The 24,211-nt window shown below is 40.3% G+C and overlaps 1 protein-coding gene across 2 annotated transcripts in view; it reads left to right on the forward strand.

Annotated features, from left to right (window-relative positions):
* The first annotated feature begins 2,622 nt into the window (after nt 1-2,622).
* Nucleotides 2,623-24,211, forward strand: part of osbpl9 (oxysterol binding protein-like 9) — a 41,740-nt gene continuing 20,151 nt past the window's right edge. For both annotated transcript variants that reach the window (XM_078258997.1, XM_078258998.1), the window contains exons 1-3: nt 2,623-2,748; nt 4,404-4,454; nt 9,748-9,826. In XM_078258997.1, the coding sequence (XP_078115123.1) occupies nt 2,638-2,748; nt 4,404-4,454; nt 9,748-9,826 (241 nt within the window). In that variant the 5' untranslated portion in view covers nt 2,623-2,637. The remainder of the gene's footprint in view (nt 2,749-4,403; nt 4,455-9,747; nt 9,827-24,211) is intronic.

Genomic DNA, 24,211 nt, shown 5'->3' on the forward strand with positions numbered 1-24,211 from the left:
CGCATTAGTGATCACACTTGCTAACATGTCTTTAAATGTAAGAAAACTGTGAATGTTAAAGCAGGAAAACAAACTGTGAGCTGTAATGTCGTAAGCAGAGGTATAATTAAATGGCTTAACAAAAAAATTAAATGTAAGATCATTTCACAATCTCCATATGTTCAAACCCAGTGAACTTTATTGTAAACTCTATTAGACCCTGGATACAGTACGTTTTAAAATTAAAGAATTAGTACAGTGGGCAGGACACTTTCTCAATTACTGTACTTAGGTACTTGAGTATTACTTCTATTCCACTACATTTAAGAAGGAAATATTGTACTTAACTACTAACTCTACATTTGTTTCACTGCTGTAGTCACTAGTTGCTTTTCAGATTGAGAATGTACATACAAAACATGATCAAATAATAAAATATGATTAATTATTATAGATTAATCTACCCAACAGTATATGCAGTAGTTAGACTAGCTCCACCCTGGCTAACTATTGGATTGAGTCGTATCTAACTGGCAGAGAACAATATGTTTCTGTGAGCGGTTATCGTTCATCAGCTCTTGGCTTATGCACAGGGGTACCACAAGGATCGATACTTGGCCCGCTTTTGTTTAGCTTATATATTAATGATTTGCCGTTTGTTTGCCCTGAAGTCCAAACAATAATGTATGCGGACGATACCGTAGTATATGTGCATGCCAAAACAAAACATCTGGCTGCTGCCAAACTTACCACAGCCATGGATAAGATCACCGATTGACTAAATCGTTGATGCCTTCAACTTAATGTAAATAAAACTGTAGGAATGTTTTTCACAAAAAAACAATGTAATATTCTATCAAATATAACCATCTCAGGGCAAAACATTATGATTGTGCCACAATTTAAGTATCTGGGCATTATTATCAACTCTAATCTTGCTTTTAAAGCACATATTAAGAAAGTGTGCAATAGGGTCAAGTTTAGCCTAGCCAATTTTAAATATATTAGAAATTCACTAACTTTTAATACTGCCAAATTATTTATGGATGCCATGATTATGTCACATCTAACATATTGTCTGACAAGTTTAGGATAAATTAACAGCTCATCATTAAAGCCATTGGCTACTCTTTATAAGAAAACACTCAAAGTTTTGGACCAGAAGCCGAACAGCTCGCATCACTGTATTGTCTTAAATAATCGTAAACTGCTGAGCTGGGAAGATGTAATTAAATACAAAAACATCTGTCTGGTGTATAAAATGCTGCATAGCACTGCTCCTCCCCCTTTGAATTCTTTCATAATCCAACGTAACAACAGCAGTCATATTACCAGACGCACCACACGAGGTTCCATTCAGGAAAAGTACATTTGGCCAATTATCATTTTCTGTTACAGCATTACAAAACTGGAATTCATTGCCCACTACAATCAAAGATATACATACGTATTCCACCTTCACAAAATACCTTAAAACATGGCAGTCTGATAACTATTATTGTACACATTAATCTGTCAGATGTGACATGTGTTTGATGTGACGTAGTCATTGTTGCTGTTGAGACTCTTCTCTTTTCTTTTGTCTCTTTTATATTGTATTAACTGCATGGACTGATTTAATGCCATTTCCACTATCTGTGCTTGTCTGTTTGTGTGCCACTTTTTTGTATGTTTTAACTCTTTTTGTTTAGGCTTGCTGTTATTATAGATGTAATGTAACTGATTTTAATATGTTAATCATTGTATTTTAGGATGCCTATTGTCAGCTGGCCGGGGACTACAGCTGGAAATTAGCCGTTGAGGCTAAAGCTGCTCCTTTTACTGTATAATTCATTAAAAGGGACTGTCCACGACATTATAAACTAATAAACTAAACTAAACTAAACTATAACATTAAAATGCTGCTATTAGGTTTGTGATTAAATAATGATGATCCAATAAACAATACAACAATGTAAGCCTGGTGGGGCCATTCTACACCCACTTTTTGTAGGCCTACATTTTGTTGCTAAGACATTTGCACTTAAGTAAAATTTTGAATGCAGGAGTTTTACTTGTAGGATATTCCATCTTTTACTCCAATAAAGACTGTGACTAAGTCTTCCATGTTTTAATACAGTGGTTTCCTGTCAAAGACCTCTAAACTGGCACAAATTAGCCCACGAACTCCCATTTGATAAGAGTTTGTCCCAGGGTCCCCCATCGGACAAAAAGTGTATGGAACTGTGGCTAGGCTAGCTTAGTTGGTAGAGCAGGCGCGCATATTTGGAGTTTTATGCCTCGACGCAGAAGGTCCAGGGTTCGAGTCCGACCTGGGATGATTTTCCTGCATGTCTTCCCCCTCTCTCTCCCCCTTGCATAGCTTTAAATAGCATTAAAGGCGGAAATGCCCAAAAAAGAATCTTAAAAAGTGTGTGTGAATCCCATGATCAAAATAGTCATACATTGTGTAACTTGGATGGATTTATAGTGAACATATATGATTCCCCTTTTTGCTAGGGGCCCCCCTCAAGGACCCCTAGGGGTCCCCAGACCCAACTTCTACTTTGGGAACCACTGGTTTTATACATCCATTGGGTTAGCATCATATTCATTACCATCATATTCATCAGCAGCATCCTGCCGGCGACTCCTCCCCAACCGTAGCCTATTGTAAAGATGGCGTCCATCATGGAGGGGCCGCTAAGCAAGTGGACTAACGTTATGAAAGGTTGGCAGTACCGTTGGTTCGTTTTGGACTACAATGCCGGCTTACTGTCGTACTACACGGTACGTTCATTTCCATGGTTTGTAAATGCAGAACTGATCAGCTCAATAGGTTAGACTGAAGGAGTTGTCGCTGGTTGTCAAACCCAAGTGGGATAAGGGCCTTGTGTTTGTCAGGAGTCTCAGCTGGCACAAAGAGGCGAGTCTCTTTGATGACAGTTCCGTACGTTAGCCAATAGCAACAGTCCTCGAAGATCAACTGACGAATCGAGTGGCAGTATTTTTTCGTCTAATGTAGCTAGCTAGCTAGCGAAGCTAAAAGCTGAAATACACCGACTCGGTGTAACATTACAGTGAAGAGTTAACAACATTAAGGTTAGGTGAGAGAGACCAAATTATGTATGTTGACGAGAAGATTGTTGTGTATAATATTTAAATAAGAGCCTGACACTCGCTGCTTTGCTAGCTAAATAGCTAACGTTAACAAGACACCGCGTGATGAGACAGTGGTTGCTAACGTTAGTTCGATTTTTGATAAATCTCACGTCAATGCATTCATTGTACTTTGATTAGTACGTTAATGTCGAGAGAAAAGCAGACGATAAACTGTCAGTGTTACTGTTACTGTACAATTTGTAAGGAAGATGACAACCAAGAGCTGTCCACTCCTCTCAGCAAGTTGACGGAGTCGTCAAAGCATTCATTTGTCTTGTTGACTTGAACAGAACAGTTGTAGTTTTCCAGTAACTCTATTGCTTGAAGAGCCCTGACTGATGGTGTTGTTTAGATCGCTGCATGAAAGTAATCACTGTGTTGGCCGAGATATGCTGCCTGGTAACCTGCAGTAACTGTACATGCTCCACTGATACAGAGCTGTGGACAAAGTCCTGAATCTGATAAATGTATACTATACAAGTTAAAACTGAACAATAAACTAGTAGCAATTCCATACAATATCTGATTATAGAGCTGAAACAATAAGTTGATTAGTGAATTGATTGACTGACTGATTTTGATCAAATTGGCTGGTTTCAGCTTCTCAAATTTGAGGATTTGCTTTTCCTCTTTGTTTTGTGATGATAAATTGAATATCTTTGAGTTTTGGACCGTTGATCAGACGAAACAAGCAGTTTAAATAGGTCACATTCGGTTCTGAGATATTGTGATAGGCAATATTAACTATGTTCTTACATTGTGTAGACAGAATGATCCCAGAAATTATTAGGTAAGCAGATTCATTGATAATAAAAATGATGGTTGGTGGCAGCTCTAATCTGATGTATAACAACATTTTCAATTGAGTCAGTAAGGAGAAAAACTGACCTTAACATCATAAAGCAAGCATGCAGTAACAGTAGATTAAATTGTGCTTGAGTCAGACTTTAGGTGATACGACTTTAGTCACCTCCTTTGCCCTCATCCAGTGTATGATTTTTTATCCACATTTTTTATTTATTCTATTTTCTTAAGCATTTTTTATGATTTTGTTTTAAAACCCTGCTTCAAATACAAAACCTGAGTTAAGAGAGGAGAGTCTTCTCTCTCAACTCTTAAGAGCAAAGACTCTAAGACTATAGTTGGATCAAATTGCTCATAGATATTAATAACCTTTTGACATACAGTACAGGACAATCTGACAATGTTGTTAATATGCAGTTATCCTTAGCCCTGCATACTGACTGTATTAATCCCGGATTTCTTCTGTTGTTGATTTACAGTCAAAGGACAAGATGATGCGAGGATCCAGAAGAGGCTGTGTGCGACTCAGGGTAAGATTCTCAGGATCAAGGCCATCCTGTTCCTGGCAGACAGTTCTCTTTGATAGACTAATGCTATGTATGCTTGGCTGAGTTGCTGCCCTGCTTTACCAAGTATTTGGAAGAGTTTCCACAGAGCATTGTTGTCCAGAGTGCAGTACATCATATGTATGACTTTCTGACAAGGTCTGCTTTGGCAATGCCATCTTTCTGAACCATAAAAGGCAGGTACACTATAAGCTGTATCGTGCAGTTATCATCTATATATTAATATATATTCTATATAGATATATTAACTGCTTGATTCGTTGGCCTTGTTTAACAGGTGTCAATAGATTCCTGCAGCCATATCCACAGCTCCATGGCTGCACATTTTTAGCTCTCCCATGCAATGTGTTTAGTATTGTGTAATGAGTAATGTCCACTAGATGGCAGCAGTTGTACTACTACGATAAGGGAAAGATTCCTAATACAGTAGGATTTTTCAAAGGACTGAACCTACATTGATGCTGAAAGAATGAGATCTCTTTTCTTGAAAATATAGTGTTTTCTATTTGTCTTGAGAGAAACCAACAGAGGGGCAGATCTAAAGGTAGGATTACATTTATTGGTTTAAATTGACGAATTATAAAACACTCAGGAAAACATTTGTTTCTCTCTCCTTATTTAAGACATTTGTGACTTTAAAAAAAAAAAAAAAAAAAAGTCAAAAGTGAAGTAGAAACAGGCTTTTCCTCCTTATCCAAATTCCCAACTTTAAACATTGCTAACTTGTAGACCCCCAGCAGCATTCCAAAGCCAGAATCTGTACCTACCTGTGTCAGCCACATATTAAACGTCTGCCATCTTATTGTCAGAAGGTTCATTTATAAATTTTTTTTTTTTTTTACAAAAGCAATGGTGAAAGCCATATTTTATGTCACCATACCTGTTTTGGTAAAAAAGGCATTGCCGAGCGCCCTGATTGATCATTTGATCTCAGCGAAGGGAGGAAGTATCTCCTGAAACTACCTGAAAAGAGGATTCAGTGTCATGTGTAGGCCCGTAGTCATGGGTCAGAGGTTTCAGTTAGGGGTTGGATCAATGTGACACAATTTATTGCAATACAATAATTTTATGATATTTGCTTCCATTTTTATTGTCGCTTTACAACTTTGAATCGGGATATCATTTGATATTTTGACACTGATCAGCAGAAGAAAAAACACTGTGAAAACAAAAAAGTATAAATTCTTCACACAGACAAGGCAATGGAAACATTATTTCATCACAGAATGAAATGACAACAGCGATTTCAAAATATTAGCATTAGCAATTATGACTACAAATCAGATCATAGTAGTATAATGCCCCCATTATGAGGTACAACCATGAGCAGTGTTTCTAAAGAGGGTTTGTTTGTGAGGTTTCTTCATGCAGAACGGATATATGTATTACATTTGAAAATCCAAAAGGTTTCCTTTTCCTTTTGCAACAGTCACCACATGTGAAGGACTGTTTAGTGTATTCTGCTCCTTCCACAATCAAAAGACTATCATTATGTTTACTTACTCAGTCCTTAAGACTTCTCTTTGTACGTCCAATGTAGAAACATTTACAAAGAGAGTAAACAACATTAATGGTTACTATTATAATAGGGCAATGTTTAGTGCCCCATTCATACACTAGTCATCTTTCAACCATTCATTTTCCCATAGCTAACTATAGACCTAGTCTCTGATCATAGGGGCTTTCCTATAAGATACCTTGGGACGAAAAAAACAAGCATGGGGTTACTTCTAAGGATATGGATCTTCTGTTAAATAATTAGTTGAGCCTCATTACTTTAACACATCATAAGATACTCTACATACCAGACGTCTTGTTTTTTGAAGTAACTGACTAGCTCTGTGGACCTTCTTAGGCTTGCTAGTTATTGTTGTCATATGGTGTGACTCTCTTTCAAAATCTATTCAAAATATAAAAAAAACAAAGAAGGGCGCCCAGGAAGCTCACCTGGTAGAGTGCACGTCCATTTACAGAGGCTCAGTCCTCGATGCAGCGGCCACAGGTTTGACACCGACGTGCAGCCCATTGCTGCATATCATCCCCTTTTCTCTCCTCTTTCATGTCTAAGCTGTCCTGTCATAATAAAGGCCTAAAAATGCCACACACAAACAAACAAAAAAGATAACATGATAAAATAACAAACAAAACAAAGAACATGTTCTATCACAATGGAATTGACTTAGTTTTTTTTTTTTTTTAAATGCAACAGGTATAATGAATCATAATGTTGCAGTTAGTTGCTCACTGAGAGTCTGGAACTAAATATTAAAAATTAGGGATCGACTGATACTGGTTTTTCGATACTGATTATTAGTAGTTAATGAAATCGATAACCGATATTTGGAACCAATATGCATTTACAGTAAAAATTTCAAATCTCTTTGAAAGTCAAAATTAAGATTTTGGAATGTTACAAACTCCAACACAAAACATTGTTTAAATGCTTTAAGCAATTATTTAATAAATTAGAAACTTTCAACATAACACACAGTAAAAGATAGTCAGCTAGTGTTGTGGGCGGGACATTAAGTCAGACTCAGTGGTGAGTGAAACCGAAGCAGAGGGACAGACACAGAGCTGTAGCGCACTTTAATTAATTAATTTTATCGGTTATCAAGCAAATAAAATGCAGATGCAGATAAACTGCAAACTGCCAAAGCGGATAATTGGTCTATCCCTATTAAAAAAGTTTTTTTTTTTTTTTTTATAACTTTATTTATCAGTTTTAAATATCAAACTGTCAACAAACAAATGGTTGAGCATTTATGACAAGAGATCTGAACCCCCACCCACTCCAGGTGGCACCCCCAGATAAACCTACAAAAACGATAAGGTTTAACATACATACACATAAAGAGATTGGCCTTCAACTTGGTCCCCTTATCAATATAAATATATGTTTTTGCAGGAAAAAAGTAATTATGCATGTATTGATACATACTAATTAAAACCAAATACATGTATAAATGCAAATATACATATACACATATACAAGCATACAAATTTTAAGTTTCTTAAAGGGGTGATAGAATGCAAAACCGATGTTACCTTGTCATAGTTGAAAAACGACAGTTTGGAGGGTAAATAGGACATACGTAGAACCTCAAAAGCCCATCGACACCTCTTTCCTCTGCAAATCTCACAATTTGAAACTGCTGCTGAAAACGGGCAAATCTCAACAAAGCTAAAAGTTGACGTCAACTCCTTAACGCCTACCTTATTTGGCTCTAGTCTCTATCTTTGTCACGCCCCAACATTTACATAGGCTACACCACTGACCTGAGGTCGCTTAGTCTTCTGAATCTAGGTCGATTTTTATACATTGTTCGTCTGCTATTGAATTACTAAATTCACTTCTGAGACTTTTTTATGCGAGAAATCAACTATGTAGAGGTCAAATATGGGCCGTTTTACGAAAATTGATGGCTAATTGCAAATTTTGTCCGACTGTGTGTCGGAGTTCAGCAGGCTAACGTGACAGCGGCCGGTGCTGCCTCACCGCCCGGCCTGTCCTCCTTCACAGACCTCGGCCCACTGTGAGCTAGATGGAGCTCCGTCACAGCCGGCAGCCCGCGGCGCTCCATACCCGCGCAGAGTCACCGTTTCTGGGTTACTGGACTACCAAACACCGATGCCCTGACAGAGCTCCAGGGCCTGCAGCTCCCCTCTTCCTGCTAAATGGCCGGTGTGTGTGAGTGAGAGCACGGTCAGCGAGCTTGTTACACCCGCAATCTTTTACCACAGGTTCCAGTTAATCTTGTAATGGATGTGTGTTGAGTTGACGCCTCTTGTCCGCGAGTGAGCTGGATGGAGCTCAATCAATGAGCGCTAGCTTGCCTCCTCCTAACAAGACCTCTAAAATTCACAAAAATGCATTAAATTGAAATCGGACAAAAGTGTTTTGTAAGACCTTAGGGTAGCTGTGATATACATGCCGTGACGAAATTCAAAGTGTAAATATACTATAGTTATGCCGAAAGTGTAGCAGCGATCTTTTCCCATTGGATTAAATGGGACACATAGCCTAGCTAGCAGCTCCTCCTAAGGAGACCTCTCAAATTCACAAAAATGCCTTAAATTGAAATCGGACAAAAGTGTTGGCTTTGTAAGACCTTAGGGTAGCTGTGATATACATGCTGTGACGAAATTCAAACTGTAAATATACAATAGTTATGCCGGCAGCCGGCCAGACCCGAGCCCCAGTAGTCCAGTAACCCAGAAACGGTGACTTTCCCCTGAGTATGGAGCCCAGCAGGCTGCCGCTTTCTCGTCAGACTGTGTGGTGCTCCTGAAGTCAAACTTTCGTAACACGGCCCATATTTGAGCTTTATATAGTTGCTTATATAGTATACTCGCATAAAAAAGTCTCAGAAGTGAATTTAATAACGAAATAGCAGACAAACAATGTATAACGTTGCAGTGTCTGAAATATGAGACATGCTGTCTCGTGTCCAATGTATGTGTATGTGGTTCGCTCAACCAATCAGTGCGCAGCTCATGTAAATATTCATGAGCATAACATATTTGGAAGAAAAGCTGTCGTTCCAAATAGAGACATTCCACAGGGATGCATAAGGGTCCAAAGAATAGCACCTGGGACATTTTCAGCCCAACCAATGTTACATATTAGGAGACCTTAAGGAACAGTGTGAAATACCCTATATAATCATTCTATCACCCCTTTTAAAGGTGGTATTTATTGAGCACAATTGTACTGGACTGCAAACTATTTTACAGCTATTCTTATCTTATCCACCCCCTGTAGTAGTTTCCGGTTTGCTGTGTAAGGAAGCTCTTAAGTCACACACCCTGTTTCGGTTGCTTGGAGCTAATGTCCCAGCTAGCCAGCACACGATTTCTCTGCAGTTCTTTCTCTCCAGTCAGCTGCTAGCTGTTGGTCCCCTGTGTCTATTTTTTCTCCACCCTTCCCTGCCTTTCTCCTCCTTCGCTTTCCCAAATCCCACCTACTCCTCCTCCCCTCCCTTCTTTTCTGCCATGTTCCAAAAGGCTGCACTCATATGTGTGAGAGAGAAACACAAAGTGATTGTGAGAAAGAGACGATAAGGCAAGAGGAGATTGAGCTTTTGAAGCAAAGAGAGTGAGGTGCTGAGGCAAACCAAGTGTAATTTGTAAAATAGAGCCAGTCAGGGGCTGCTGGAACATGTGGAGGGCATGAAGATATAAATGGAAAGAGGAGTATGACGTGTCCCGCTGTCTGACTGCATGCTTTTTTCCCCCTCTCTCTCCGTTTGCCCAGGGAGCTGTGATCGGCATTGATGACGAGGACGATAGCACATTCACCATCACTGTAGATCAAAAGACTTTCCATTTCCAAGGTGAGATGTCCCCCTGTATTTATTTTGTTCTCTTTATGCCCCCTTTCTCTGTGTTACCATCACTGGCTTTCTTTCTCTGTGATCTCTTTTGCATCCATCCCTGCTGTTAATTTGCTTTCTCTATCTCACTCACTCTCTCCCTCTCTCTCTCACTCCTCTTTCCCTCCCCACCTTTTAAAGACTTGGATTGGTCTGTTCTAATGCTAGGAAACACATGCACTCAGGCATCTACACAATGTCAAAGTGTGCTGCGTTCATTTGAGCTTTTTCTCCCTCTCCGTGGAACTTCTTCAAGCTCGTAGAAGTTGGACTGACACAAATTTCTGTAGATAAACAAGATTTGTTCCACTGCAAGCTAGAAAGAATCCTCTGGAAGAGAAGTATGTCTTCTTTTTTTCTTTTCTCGGCACTCCTGACTGTGGCTGAGAAGGAAGATTGCTGCTTGTGTGTCTCTGCAGTTGAGCCTCTGGGAATAATAAGGGAATACTGCTGAGCTGGAAGCTGAGCTCAGGTCTCTTCTGGTTTCTGCCGCTGTTCGCTCTTCGCCGCTGCTGCTGCCGCTCGCTACATACCAACCAGTCACTCCATAGGGATTGGATTGGCTCCCAGCTACAGCATCGCACCCCTCCCGTCCTACCAACCTTTTTCTCTTTTTTGACAGGAGCTGTCCAGTACAACGCAGACACTCTTTTTTTAAATTTTTTTTTTTATACTCGATCACTCCACCAGGTCTTTAACTAACCTTCTCCACCTTACCTTCATCTCTGTCCTTCCATCTGTCCATTTGTATCAATTTCCCCCCCTGCCAACACCTTACCACTCACACGTCACTACCGCCACCCCCCTTCCCCCACTTCACCTCCTTCTTGAGGGTCACCAGCCACAGTCCATGGGCCCCTGCCCCTCTCACCTCCTCCATGCCCTCTCCCATGTCTGTGTTCCGAAGCTGTATGCTGTGGTTCTACAAAAGGAAGGGTAAGGAGAAACCTGTGCACGTCTCATGGTCCACATGCATGCCAGTCACAGACAAAGTGATTGAGAGGAGGCGTTGTTTGTTTGTGTTCTGGAATGTGCAGTCGGGATAGAGCAGTATGTTCTGTAGCGCCCGGTCGTATTGGTTTGTTATCGAGGTTCAAGGACCGTTCAGAGCGGTATGAATTAGAATGTTTTGTGGCTGTTGGCTGTGAGGAAATATTAAGGAGAGAGGAGTGTGTGCAGTGTCCTATATCAGTCAAATGTTTGTACAGGCTAGGTGTGTTATTTAGAAAAGGATGTTTGTTGTTACTGGTCTTTGTTCTGCTCTTCACTGGTTTTATGCCACAGTTAGTCTGAGTCTTTGGCATCAGCTGTAAGGCCTCAGTAAGTTAAAAGTGCATTTGTTCATTTCACCAATTTTGTATGTTAAGTTGTTGGTGGCTATTAACTGAATTACCTGAGTCTGAGAGACTTCTACATCAGAGAACAGGTGAACCGAAGCCATGTAAATTATATTCTAATTTAATGAGTCCAAATATATAAGCATTATTCAAAAACCATTAACACAGTCAAAGAGGCAAATTGGCAGGGTGTATATGAAAAAGCAGCACAGACAACAAAGACGATACAACACACTTTGAAAGCAGCATGTCCTTGCACAGGACAATCTGAATCTTTGCAGCACGTTGTGAAAAGCAATGATATGTCACTAAGACACATCTGTTATCCAGATACCTAGAGGAGCACGGAACCATGTCATCTATCACCAGTAGAGGAACGGGCAGAAAAATGTGTTTGGAGCATGAGATTCTGGATAAATCCGCTGTTCGCTTGGATATCCAGAGATGTGCAGGATGTTGGGCAGGAGGAGATTTCTCAGTTGCTATAAAACAAACCTGATCTGATCATGTTATGAAGTCAGTCTCCCAGTCTACATCTAGATATACAGTATATATATGTATACCCTTGTGTGCCATTATGTATGGACTGGTGTGTGGGTAAGGTATGGACTGTGATTGGTAGAGCCTCACTGCCAAGATTTAGAGGGGTAAAGAAAGGCGCTAATAGACTGATACCATTTACCAGAATTTATATTTCCAGTGATCAATACATCTGCTGATACACAGTATTAAAGTGAGTGACATGTTATGGTGTAAAAAAAAATTCCAGGATTGAGCCATGATACATCCTCTTACGGGACAGTCCAGCTCACAGGTTGAAGTGTATTCTGAGCCGGCCAGCCACTGTGCTAGCCCGGAATTCAGCTCTGTGCTGTCTTTCTATTTAGAGAGGCATCCATTATTCATCGGCCCCTCTCCCCCGGCAGTGCATTTTGCCTGAGAGCCCTTTAGCTTTACTTCTTTCCCCCCTCTCTGCTCTCACTCGCCTCCTCTTTTCTGCTGTAGCTATCAATCTCTCATCTTCCTCGCCCTCTTTGTCAGGCCTGATGGCCCGGACCATCAGTCCAGGATGAGATCCCCTCTCATTCTCTCTACCTTGTCTCCAGGGTCCTCCCTCATCTCAGTATCACCTGCACTGTCTGCTATCATCTCTTTTTAAATATCCCACCTTGGTCATCATTTTTTAACTTCTGTGTTCTTTCATGACTGCATCTGGACTTGTGTATTTATGTAGAAACCTGTTCTCAAGTGCAGATCAGGCATGCATGACTCAGTCAGTCCAAAGCAATATGAGTTCAGTTGACATTTTTCACAAAGTACTACCACCAAGACAACATTACTTCATTAACCTCAGAAATTGTGTGGTTTCTTTGCACTACATTTGGGTAGCTACCACTTTATTGGCAGGTTGCAGTCCTGTGCATCAGACTCTCTCCTCCCACCGGAGCATGTACGGACATATTTCTTCAGCTTGTCTGAAGATGGCAGGAGGAGAGAGATGAGGGGAGGGAGGAATAATTCACAGGCCTTTTGGAGAAAGGAGGAGCAGCATTATGGGGAGAGGCTGAGCATTGTAAAGGGAAATCTTTGTGATTGGATACCCTGACCACTGAGATGGTAGAAGAATCCTTGGGTACATTACTGGTGCTGTTAGAGTATGTAAAATTGTCTGGACATGGTAATTGTACTACCATGCTTATTGTTGTAATTGTGTATTGGCTCCATCTGTCTTTGTCATTTTCGGCAGTCTTGGTAACTAACTACCAGTAGCTTAATTTATGTACATTTAATTCCTAAACTCGAGTCTGCAAGATGTAAGAGACAGAAGAGTACCTGGAGGCAAATATAATACCGGAAGCTGGATAATAACCTGCCAAATAAACAATAACAGGAGAATTATAGATGTACCAATAGGTGAAAAACTGGAAACAAACTTTTTAGGCTTGTCCATGGCCACGATACTTTTATTTTGTGACCAATATGAAGTGCTTTGTAGATAACCAAGTATCAACATAAACATGATACAGACCAATATTAATAATACTTTTCATTTGGATATAAGCTGATGCCAGCAGTATGCAAATATATTGGTTCATATATGATAACATTGTTTTTCATTGCATTTTGCAGAATGCAGTTCCAGAAAAAATAAAAACAAAATATAGGGGTGTTTAAGATCCAACAATGTCCTCAGTTCAAGTCTGTTCTAACTCCCCTCATTTCCATTCCGCTCTTCACTTTAGTTTCACACTATGTAATAAAGGTAAATAATGTCAAAGAAATACTTGAAACATGAAATGAGTATCAAAATCAAATGGATGGAATAGAGGGGAATGTACATGATGTCACTGTACGTGGAAGTTGGTCACTTCCCCCTGACTAGCAAACACAAATATTTAGCATCTGCTGGTTGCGTTCACAAGCCAAAATGCATTGAAAAACGGAAGAGCTGTTGATCCATTGACTGCATAAATAGTTTGAGAATGAATTCAGCCATAACCTTTGACAGACTGATGGATAAAGAGATTAGGAGCAAATGATTATTGACGCTTGAAATCCTGGTTCCAAAATGTGGTTTTGTCTAACGTACAGTCAGGTCCATAAATATTGGGACATCGACACAATTCTAATCTTTTTGGCTCTATATACCACCACAATGGAGTTGAAATGAAACGAACAAGATGTGCTTTAACTGCAGACTTTCAGCTTTAATTTGAGGGTATTTACATCCAAATCAGGTGAACGGTGTAGGAATTACAACAGTTTGTATATGTGCCTCCCACTTTTTAAGGGACCAAAAGTAATGGGACAGATTAACAATCATAAATCAAACTTTCACTTTTTAATACTTGGTTGCAAATTCTTTGCATTCAATTACAGCCTGAAGTCTGGAACGCATAGACATCACCAGACGCTGGGTTTCATCCCTGGTGATGCTCTGCCAGGCCTCTACTGCAACTGTCTTCAGTTCCTGCTTGTTCTTGGGGCATTTTCCCTTCAGTTTTGTCTTCAGCAAGTGAAATGCATGCTCAATCGGATTCAGGTCAGGTGATTGACTTGGCCATTGCATAACATTCCACTTCTTTCCCTTAAAAAAACTCTTTGGTTGCTTTCGCAGTATGCTTCGGGTCATTGTCCATCTGCACTGTGAAGCGCCGTCCAATGAGTTCTGAAGCATTTGGCTGAATATGAGCAGATAATATTGCCCGAAACACTTCAGAATTCATCCTGCTGCTTTTGTCAGCAGTCACATCATCAATAAATACAAGAGAACCAGTTCCATTGGCAGCCATACATGCCCACGCCATGACACTACCACCACCATACTTCACTGATGAGGTGGTATGCTTTGGATCATGAGCAGTTCCTTTCCTTCTCCATACTCTTCTCTTCCCATCACTCTGGTACAAGTTGATCTTTGTCTCATCTGTCCATAGGATATTGTTCCAGAAATGTGAAGGCTTTTTTAGATGTTGTTTGGCAAACTCTAATCTGGCCTTCCTGTTTTTGAGGCTCACCAATGGTTTACATCTTGTAGTGAACCCGTCTGTATTCACTCTGGTGAAGTCTTCTTGATTGTTGACTTTGACACACATACACCTACCTCCTGGAGAGTGTTCTTGATCTGGCCAACTGTTGTGAAGGGTGTTTTCTTCACCAGGGAAAGTATTCTTCGGTCATCCACCACAGTTGTTTTCCGTGGTCTTCCGGGTCTTTTGGTGTTGCTGAGCTCACCGGTGCGTTCTTTCTTTTTAAGAATGTTCCAAACAGTTGATTTGGCCACACCTAATGTTTTTTGCTATCTCTCTGATGGGTTTGTTTAGATTTTTCAGCCTAATGATGGCTTGCTTCACTGATAGTGACAGCTCTTTGGATCTCATATTGAGAGTTGACAGCAACAGATTCCAAATGTAAATAGCACACTTGAAATGAACTCTGGACCTTTTATCTGCTCCTTGTAAATGGGATAATGAGGGAATAACACACACCTGGCCATGGAACAGCTGAGCAGCCAGTTGTCCCATTACTTTTGGTCCCTTAAAAAGTGGGAGGCACATATACAAACTGTTGTAATTCCTACACCGTTCACCTGATTTGGATGTAAATACCCTCAAATTAAAGCTGAAAGTCTGCAGTTAAAGCACATCTTGTTCGTTTCATTTCAACTCCATTGTGGTGGTGTATAGAGCCAAAAAGATTAGAATTGTGTCGATGTCCCAATATTTATGGACCTGACTGTATGTCACATTTTTTAAGTCGAATAATACCATAAATCCTTTTTGGAGTACTCAGTGACTCTAATATGTAAATTACCTTTCAAATGTTCTCTGTTTGATTGTTTTGTTGACTTGTTCATTGTCAGTCTGGTACGTCACAAAGAAAACTTTAGATTCTGATAACCTTCACAGAAAATTGTTTGAGATATTCGTTGGTTTTCCTCTTGGTATCGCAACTCGACCCATCATATCATCTATAGCAGGTTTGTTTTGCCAGTCAGTGGTGGTTCAGTGGAGGGCTTGTGTCATGTGATGAAATGAAATCAACATATACCCTTTATGGGAAATGTATCAGTCAGGTATCAGTTCCCCATGCTGAATATGAGGTGACCTCCACTGTCAATGTGCACATCAGGCTACTGAACTGCACCCTGACAGAGGACTCCTGCTCTGTGTTGGCTGTATGTTTTAACTTCAAGCCCAATTTATGGTTCTGCGTTAAATCGACGCCGTAGGTACATACGTAGGTAAGTGTAGATACGGACCCTACACTGTACCCTAAGCTGTAGCCTGACGTGCGCCTCTCAAAAAATGTAACTACACGTCGCGGTGACTCAGACCACAACAATTGTGATTGGTCCGCTTGGCCGTGGCTTGGTAGCGTCATATTTCCCCCTACTCATTTCCGGGTTCTCCTTCTCCATAAACAACATGAAATCGAGGAGAGGGTTAACTTTTCCTGCTATAGCTTTCCAACCGTGGTCAGAAAGCACAGGGGAGACACTTTTGTTTCTCCCTCTACGCCTCCAGAGTCGGTACTCGCCAGTGTTAATTTCGTTGACGAAGACTGTGACGAAAAATATTTGTCAACGAACCTTTTTCACGGACGAAAACTAAATTAAAAATTAAATAAAAAGTCAGATATGATATACAAACACTTTAGCCAACAAATACAAATGAGACGAAAATGTTACGGAGGGACGAATGGAGAAGAGATCCAATCAGAACCACTCTTTTTTTTTTTTTTTTGTGGGACAAGTTGGGAAGAAATCCAATCGGAGCGAATCTTTGAGGGTAGGTTGATTTATGCAGAACCAGCAGAGCCATTTTAAAAAGCCGCGGCAAATGCAGGCGCAACAGCTAAACAAACGCAGCAGCAGTTACACAGGAGGACGAGTTTGCAGAACTTTGCAATATACCCAAGGACGTTTTCACAACAGTAAGGTTGTTTACATTATACTTAGTTGTGTTTAGTTGCACAGTCTTAGTTACACAGCTTTAGCTGATTTCAGTTGACTTCGCTCATTAGCAACACGCTAAAGTTTTGCAGTGCACCCAGTCCAAGGGCAATGACCCTCATTCTTGTTCTCATGAACAACAGAAATGTCAGAGCTAGGTCTAGGACGAACCGTTAAATCTGTATTGCATATTCAAACCTTAATACCATTCCATAACAGACTGATGGATACTTCCAATGACCAAAAATTCTGGAGAAACATTTAGTCAACTACATCCACTGTAGATTTAGTCGACTAAAATCTGCTAATATTTGGTCTACTAAAACTAGACTAAGACTAAAACTCTTATGATATTTAGTCGACTAAGACTAAAAGATTTCAGATGACTAAAATAAGACTAAAACTAAATGGTGTGTTATTCAAAAGACTAAGACTAAATCAGAATTTGCTGTCAAAATTAACACTGGTACTCGCTCCGAAACTAATCCCCGTCACTCTCTCACTGTCACTCTCTCACTCGCTTTACCACACACCAAGGTTATTATAGTTTTGCATTTTTCATTAGTTTTTATTTTTATTTCGTTTTGACTTTCTGTTTTCAAATTCAGTTTAGTTTTTAAAGCGGGTTTGCTAGTTTAGTTTTTATTTTTTGAAAATGCTTAGTTTTAGTTTTTTATTAGTTTTAGTCTTAGTCTTTTTTTGTAATATGGGTTATTTGTCGGGGGATTCAAAAAGATCAGATAAAGTATTGTGTAATAATAACTCAACAAAAACATCATACAATTTTAGAAATATGTATTCAACAATAACACCAGTACATAAAATGTAGCCTACATATGGTCATAAATATGTAAACAGTCTACACAAGACGCAGTATGTGCAAAAGTAAGTGACGTGTTCCAGGAAAAAAATCTAAATAACCAACAGACTAAAGAAGACATGAACAGGTGTTTTCAACTTTGGTTCGAGTAAAGTGGCGAACCTTTTGAAGTCAATCGAGTCACACAGTTTTGTAGACATCCCAGTATCAATCCACATATTAACCCACGCTTCCTCCCGCTTTTGGTGTTCCTGCGTATTTACTAGCCAGCAGCTGTCAGGTTGCTGGTGAAAGCCCTCCTGTAGTGTTCTCTGTCCTGCTGTTGTCTCCGTCATGCTGCCTGGCCCTGTATCCATACATCCATGCCCGTGACATTACCGGGGTTAGCTTCTGTTTTGGGGAAAGGGGGTGTCAGTACCCGATCCGTACCGCCTGTACGATCCGTTAGTAGAAAACTAACAATGTCCCTGTGCGATTTGTACCACGCATGCGTTGAAACACTTTACGACCAAACGTCACAACTTTTTTTATTAAATCTTTATTATACAATAGTCATAGCTACAAACAATTGAGACTTGTCACTGATCCAAAACCGTGTAGCGAAGTCGTCGTTGTGTTGTTTATGTTAATGTTTTTACTTTTAATACTTCGTCTTGACTAATAACCATAGACTGTCTATTATTAATGCGATGAAGTATAAACGTACATAAGTGTCCTTTTGAAGACGGGATGACAGCTCTTCCAGCCACCACTGCTGTATACCACTATAGTAGCTACATGCTAACGGCAGTAAACATGTCATCTTAGCTGGCAATGTTGTTAAATTCTCCCCAATTCCGGGTCACATTCCTGCTGAAACATGTCCGATTGTGTAGTGTTTGGTTCAGAAGCCTTTATCTGCGATTTTTGACGTTAGAAAGTGCTGCTTCGTTTCACTACAATCTAACAAGAGCATACTCATAGCTAACTATTATAGCTGCATGCTAACGCGACAGAGTGGAGCATATATAGCTAGCTATATATGTACGTATGTAGCAGGACTTTGTACCGTAAAAAATCACCAATAAAGGCTTCTAAACCAAATACTAAACAAATACAGTAAAGTGACCGGAATTTGGGGTGAAATGTCCAGCATTGAGCTACATAGTTTGCTAGGAATTTGCTGGTCTCTCACAGAGATCTCATTTGTAGCCCTGTTTTTACCTGATACTTTCATCGAAGTTCAAACACATGAAGTGAGAAGTATACACATGCTTAAACTTTATTTAAAGCATGATTAACCTGAAGCAGGACGGAGTCATGACTTAAAACACCAAAGCAAGGCTTCTAGCTCAGGCTAGCTAGCGTTAGCAAATTACCTTCAAAGTTGCAAAGAAATGATGAAACGTAAAATTTGAAGCCTTTATTTAATTTGCTACATGGTGTTGTACTGGATGGATGGACGACCCTCCGTATATCATTAACAGATACTTTAGGCAACTCCAGCAAACACCTTGTAAACTTCATCTCTGCCATCATAACGGTCTACTGTCACTGTCTGTTTTCTTCTGGTAACCAGAAATGTCCAAACATCCTTACGCCAATGCGTGCATAGAGCTGTGAAGTTTGCCGGTGTTGGCGCAAGCGTAGAACTGATCAGGCAGTGTCGTAAAACCGTTCTCTTAATACATCCATGCGTAAAACACGTTGAGTTTCTGTGCATGCGCAGAACGGATCTTACAGGCGGTACGGATCGGGTACTGACCAAGGGGGTAAGCTTCTCCTCGGACCGCGAACCTCCTATGGTGCCATTTTGATGCTAATAAGCCATCACCTCCCGTTAGCATTCCATTGACTGCCATTCATTTTGACGTCACTTTGACAGCAAATAACTTTACATCTGAAGCGTTTAAAGACTCTATTTGTCCATTGTTTATTTCTAAAGAAACACGACAATGTATAAAAGGCTCCATTACCTTGTACCTCACGTTATAGCTCCGTAGCCAACGTTTTTGTAAAGATAGGCTAACAATTGTGTCATAACCACACGACTTACGGTCGCATAGTAGAGGAATTACCGTATAGTACAGGAAAAGCGCGCAGGCAGTTTCGCCTCACATTAGCTGTTTAAGTGTAATTACTAATGTTAACTAGCATTTTAGTTAGCAATAATTAGCCTGTGTCTATGTTATCTCATTACATATACCTACGCTCTCCGTCTCTGCAATATTCGGAATGATTGAGATTTCTCTAGGCACAGCTACCAGAAGACTTACAACTTTCAGACACGTTGCTCACGGCACATTTATGTCGTCTCTCTCAGTTGGAGGCTGCGCAGTAACTCGATGTCGATATTGAAGATTTCACTATTGGTGCTTTCACAAATATTTACACAATGGGAGTTTTGATAAATAATCATCAATAATGTGGATACCATGGAAAATTATAAAACAGTAAGTCCAGAAAATTACAACACTGTAATGCAGCCTTTAAAACCAGGAAAAGACAATACGTGTCATATCACGATATTACGATATCCAAAATGTAAGACGATATCTAGCCTCATATATCGATGTCAATATCGATATATTGTCCAGCCTTAGCACAACGTGATATTGCGATAACGATATTGAGTCGATATATCTTGCACCCCTAGTCTGTATCTATCATGGGTCTTGATCTAATATCTCCCAGGGTCTGTAACTATTAGGAAGGTGTGTGTGTAGGTGGATAGGTTGGGGTTTATTGGTGTGAGGTACAGTACTTTCTGTGTACTTGTTCTTCTAATAGCCTTGCTGTGCCTCCCTGCTTTCCTCTAGCAGAGAAGCATCAGAGCCTACGGTAATAGAGTTAAGTCAGCACATCTTCCTCTGTTTTATGACACTACTTTGCAGCAGTGCTGGGACTAATGTGTTACAGTATCTCTGTTACTTTTGGCAGTAACTAGTACTCTTAAAATTAGTAACTAGTACTTTTTAAATTAAGTAACTAAATTACCATTACTGAAAGGCTTGTTACTTGTTGACTTGCAGATTTTGTTGTTTGGTCATTTTCCCTTGATATTTGTGCTTCTACCATAGGTAGCCTGAGTAAGTGTTGTGGCTTTGGCTTTTAAGACCGGAGGTGATCATACGTTCGGTAATATGTGCAGGTGTGTTTCTGTCTGTCAGAGGCTGTCTGCACATATATGACTGTATGCTTATAGACCTTTCGTGCAGCGGTGATTCACAATTAAAACGTTTCTTACTATTTTACTGACTGCTCTGTTTTTATACCATGATTTACTGCAACATTTGTGTTGTACATTAATGTTGGCAAGCACATTGCCCTGTCACGTTGCCCAAAAAGTCCCCCAGTCTATTGCCACCATAAATGATGACTAAACCGAGAAAGGCGTTCAGCATCTGGCTGACATTATTGAATGTTTTAAACAACCACCGCTATCATGAGAGGGCCATGAGCATACAGTCACAAATGTGCACAAAAAAACATTAGATGGGTCCAGTAGTATGCGAGATTAGTTGCAGACAGACAGATACACCTACACAAAAACAACTGAACGGCAGCATTTCAAAGTAGACATTTAAAAAGTTACTTATCACAGTAACACATTACTTTTTGGTGGAAGTAATCAGTAATTGAGTTTTTTTTGATGAGTTAACTAGAAACTGTAACTAATTACTATTTTTCAGTAGCTAGCACAGCACTGCTTAGCAGCAGGCTTTAAAGGCTCTGACACACCAACCCGACGGCCGACCGTCAGCAGAAAAGGCAGTCGGACTGACTGTCTCCCCGAGTTGGTCAAAAAAGGGCCACGGAACACACCGAAGCGACGCCAACTTGAGAGTACGTTCTGCGCGTGCGTGAGACGTAATACGTCTCCATAACAGCAGGCGGCGCTAATCTGTATTGTCGCCCAAAGAATTAAAACCAGCAGCTGACTGGACGAACACGTCACGTGGGTCTGGCTGCTCTCGGATTTTACAACCGGGCATAATGGCGGCTTCGTTCGGAATACAATCTCATATTTTACGACGATAGTTCACCTTAATGTGTTTCTGACACATTTAAAGCGAGAAATAGGCCATACAGTTGCTGAATCTGTCTTCATTTCAGATCGACAAAGGTCAAGAGGGCGTTCGTCAGGCTCATCCCGCTCGTCATTTCCGGGTTAGCACTCCACCAATCAAATTGGTCATTGAGTCCTCCGGCTCCTGCGGCTGATGACGGCACGGAACGCACCAAACAGACTCGAGTCACTGGCTTCGCCAGACTGTCCGACGGCCAAAAATCGGGTTGGTGTGTCAGGGCCATAAGACTGTGTTACCCTTTTTCACTATAAATAACTTTAACGTATTTTCACTGTGAACTCAGAAACCAGGAACAGTTCCGTATTACTTATCTGAAAAAAAATTAAATAAATGAAAGACGCATTCTTGATATATTTAACCCTAACATCCATTCTTCGTGGGTCTATTTTATATGTGCACCTTATGATTAAAAGTCTTTGTAACCTTCTGAATAACAGTCACCAGGTTGGAGGGTACTACTATGCTGTTGTCAGATAGTTGTAAATCATAACCTAATCTTATCCTATCTTGTCCATTCCTCTAACTTTGAATTGTCCTGCTCCCCTCTGTCTGTATCAAGACAAGTTAATATGTAAAGGACTTTCTTTGAATATGTAACTCTAACTAACTTAACGTCAGATGACTTGCAGTATGTTGCCTCATGTGACTGGCCCACTGGCTGACAACACTGTAGATTTCCTGAGTTGACTAACAGCTCCTACCTACCTAAATCATGGTGTGCGCGTGAGCTGCAAGATAGGACAGAGATTGCACTTGCGACACAGTTCTTACAGTTTGAGTATTTGTTTTTGTTGAATGGCCCTGCTACTACCTCTCCTCTGTCATGAATAGAGCTCAACAACATTAGCTGCAGTAATCGGTTCCTTTGGAGAGTCTGTTTGGCTGAGGGGAAAGTGAGAGGCCAGTGAGGCACTGTCTGAGTGGATTGGCCTGAGCCTCGGCAGCCTTTTTAATGTCTTTAAAAGCTTTTATGCTGTGGCACTAGCTCAGCCATTCATATGCTGCACTATCTTGTTTCCAGCTCAATGAAAAATGACTTTTACACAGGATATAGTTTTCCAGCTAATTCAATGGCATATACAGTATCTTAAAGCGTAACTCTCGCCAAAATGCAACCTAGGGTCTTTTTGTGAATGTACCCGAGTCAAACTTTCATATTTAGGAGGGAAGCGCCACTTTTAAGATGTACCGTATTTTAGTTTTTTGGTCAAATGGCCTTTTGAATGGGAGTAATAGGGGCACTTTTATGCTAGCCTCAAAATAGCTATTTTTAAAACACTAAGAAGGCTTGACACAACATGAGACTTTGCTCGAAGTATCACCAGGGTCTCTACACCTTAACGAAAGCATTGACAACATTGTTTGTGCACCCAGAGTTTACTAAAAAGAGAGGTTTTGAACAACTCGTCGTAGCTCTTGTTTCCGGCTGCTACCACCTCGGCAGTCAAAACGAGTCGATATCAAATCAAGTAGCCACAAATTTAGTATATCCCTTGTGCATCGGTGTAGTTAAGGTGTAGAGCCCCTGGTGATACTTCGAGCAAAGTTTCATGTTGTGTCGAGCCTTCTTAGTGTTTCAAAAATAGCTATTTTGAGGCTAGCATAAGAGTGCCCCTATTACTCCCATTCAAAAGGCCATTTGACCGAAAAACAAAAATACGGTACATCTTATAGAGTAGAGCTTATAGAGTTATAGTTTTTTGACTGTGGTGGCAAAAAAAATACATGCACAAGGCATACGTAAACCTACATTCCATGCAAAAACTGAAAATCTTTAATACTTTAAAATACAGTCAATGATTACATACAGTACAGCACATACATGCTACAACCTGACCAGATGGATTAAATCATAGCAGCGTGTTGGCAAAGGACAAAATATTGTATCTCTGTATGCCATTGGCACCAAAAATGTGTGTGTGTGTGTGTGTGTGTGTGTGTGTGTGTGTGTGTGTGTGTTGCACATGTCAGGGCCTGTTTTGGGTCACTGTTTAATGTCACTGGCAGTTTGTTTGTTCTGTCTTTGCTCTGAGGGTACAGTCTCGCCCGGCTCCATTTCGCACTCCGATTGCAAAGGCTCCATGCGAGAATCGGTACAGCCTCACCACTCTCAAGGAGCTTTAACTCCTCATTTTTACAAGGATCATAGGGGTATTGATTATTTTGGTAATGATTCACCCATCTCTATCAGGCATCACACATAAGGCTGGGTATCGAAGCTGAATACTCTGAGTGAATGTGAGTACTCGGTCAGATTCTAAGTGTTCAAATCATACATATTACTATATTTATGTACAGCCCTATCTAGCTTCTCTTAAATATTCTCTTTTTGAAAGTGTTTCCTAATCTGTCATATGAAAGTTGTTTAGCTAGCTGCTAAATCTTAAGCTGTTTTTTAGGCACAGGCCTAACTAGCCTTGCTCATTACTCTAATGTAAAGGAACAGCTTGACATTTTGGGCAACACACTTATTTTCTTGGAAATCGATCGTATGCTAAATATGAAGCATTTACAGTCAGGAAACTGTTAGCTTAGTTTGGCATAAAGACTGAAAGCAGGGGGAAAGGGCTAGCCTGGCCCTATCCAGGGTTATGTGCTGGCCGGACACAGATTAAAATGCTGAATTGTTAATTTTAGGGAGATTTATGGGCATCTGCCATATGA

Source organism: Sander vitreus, chromosome 9 (assembly GCF_031162955.1).
Source record: "Sander vitreus isolate 19-12246 chromosome 9, sanVit1, whole genome shotgun sequence".
Taxonomy (NCBI): Eukaryota; Metazoa; Chordata; class Actinopteri; order Perciformes; family Percidae; genus Sander; species Sander vitreus.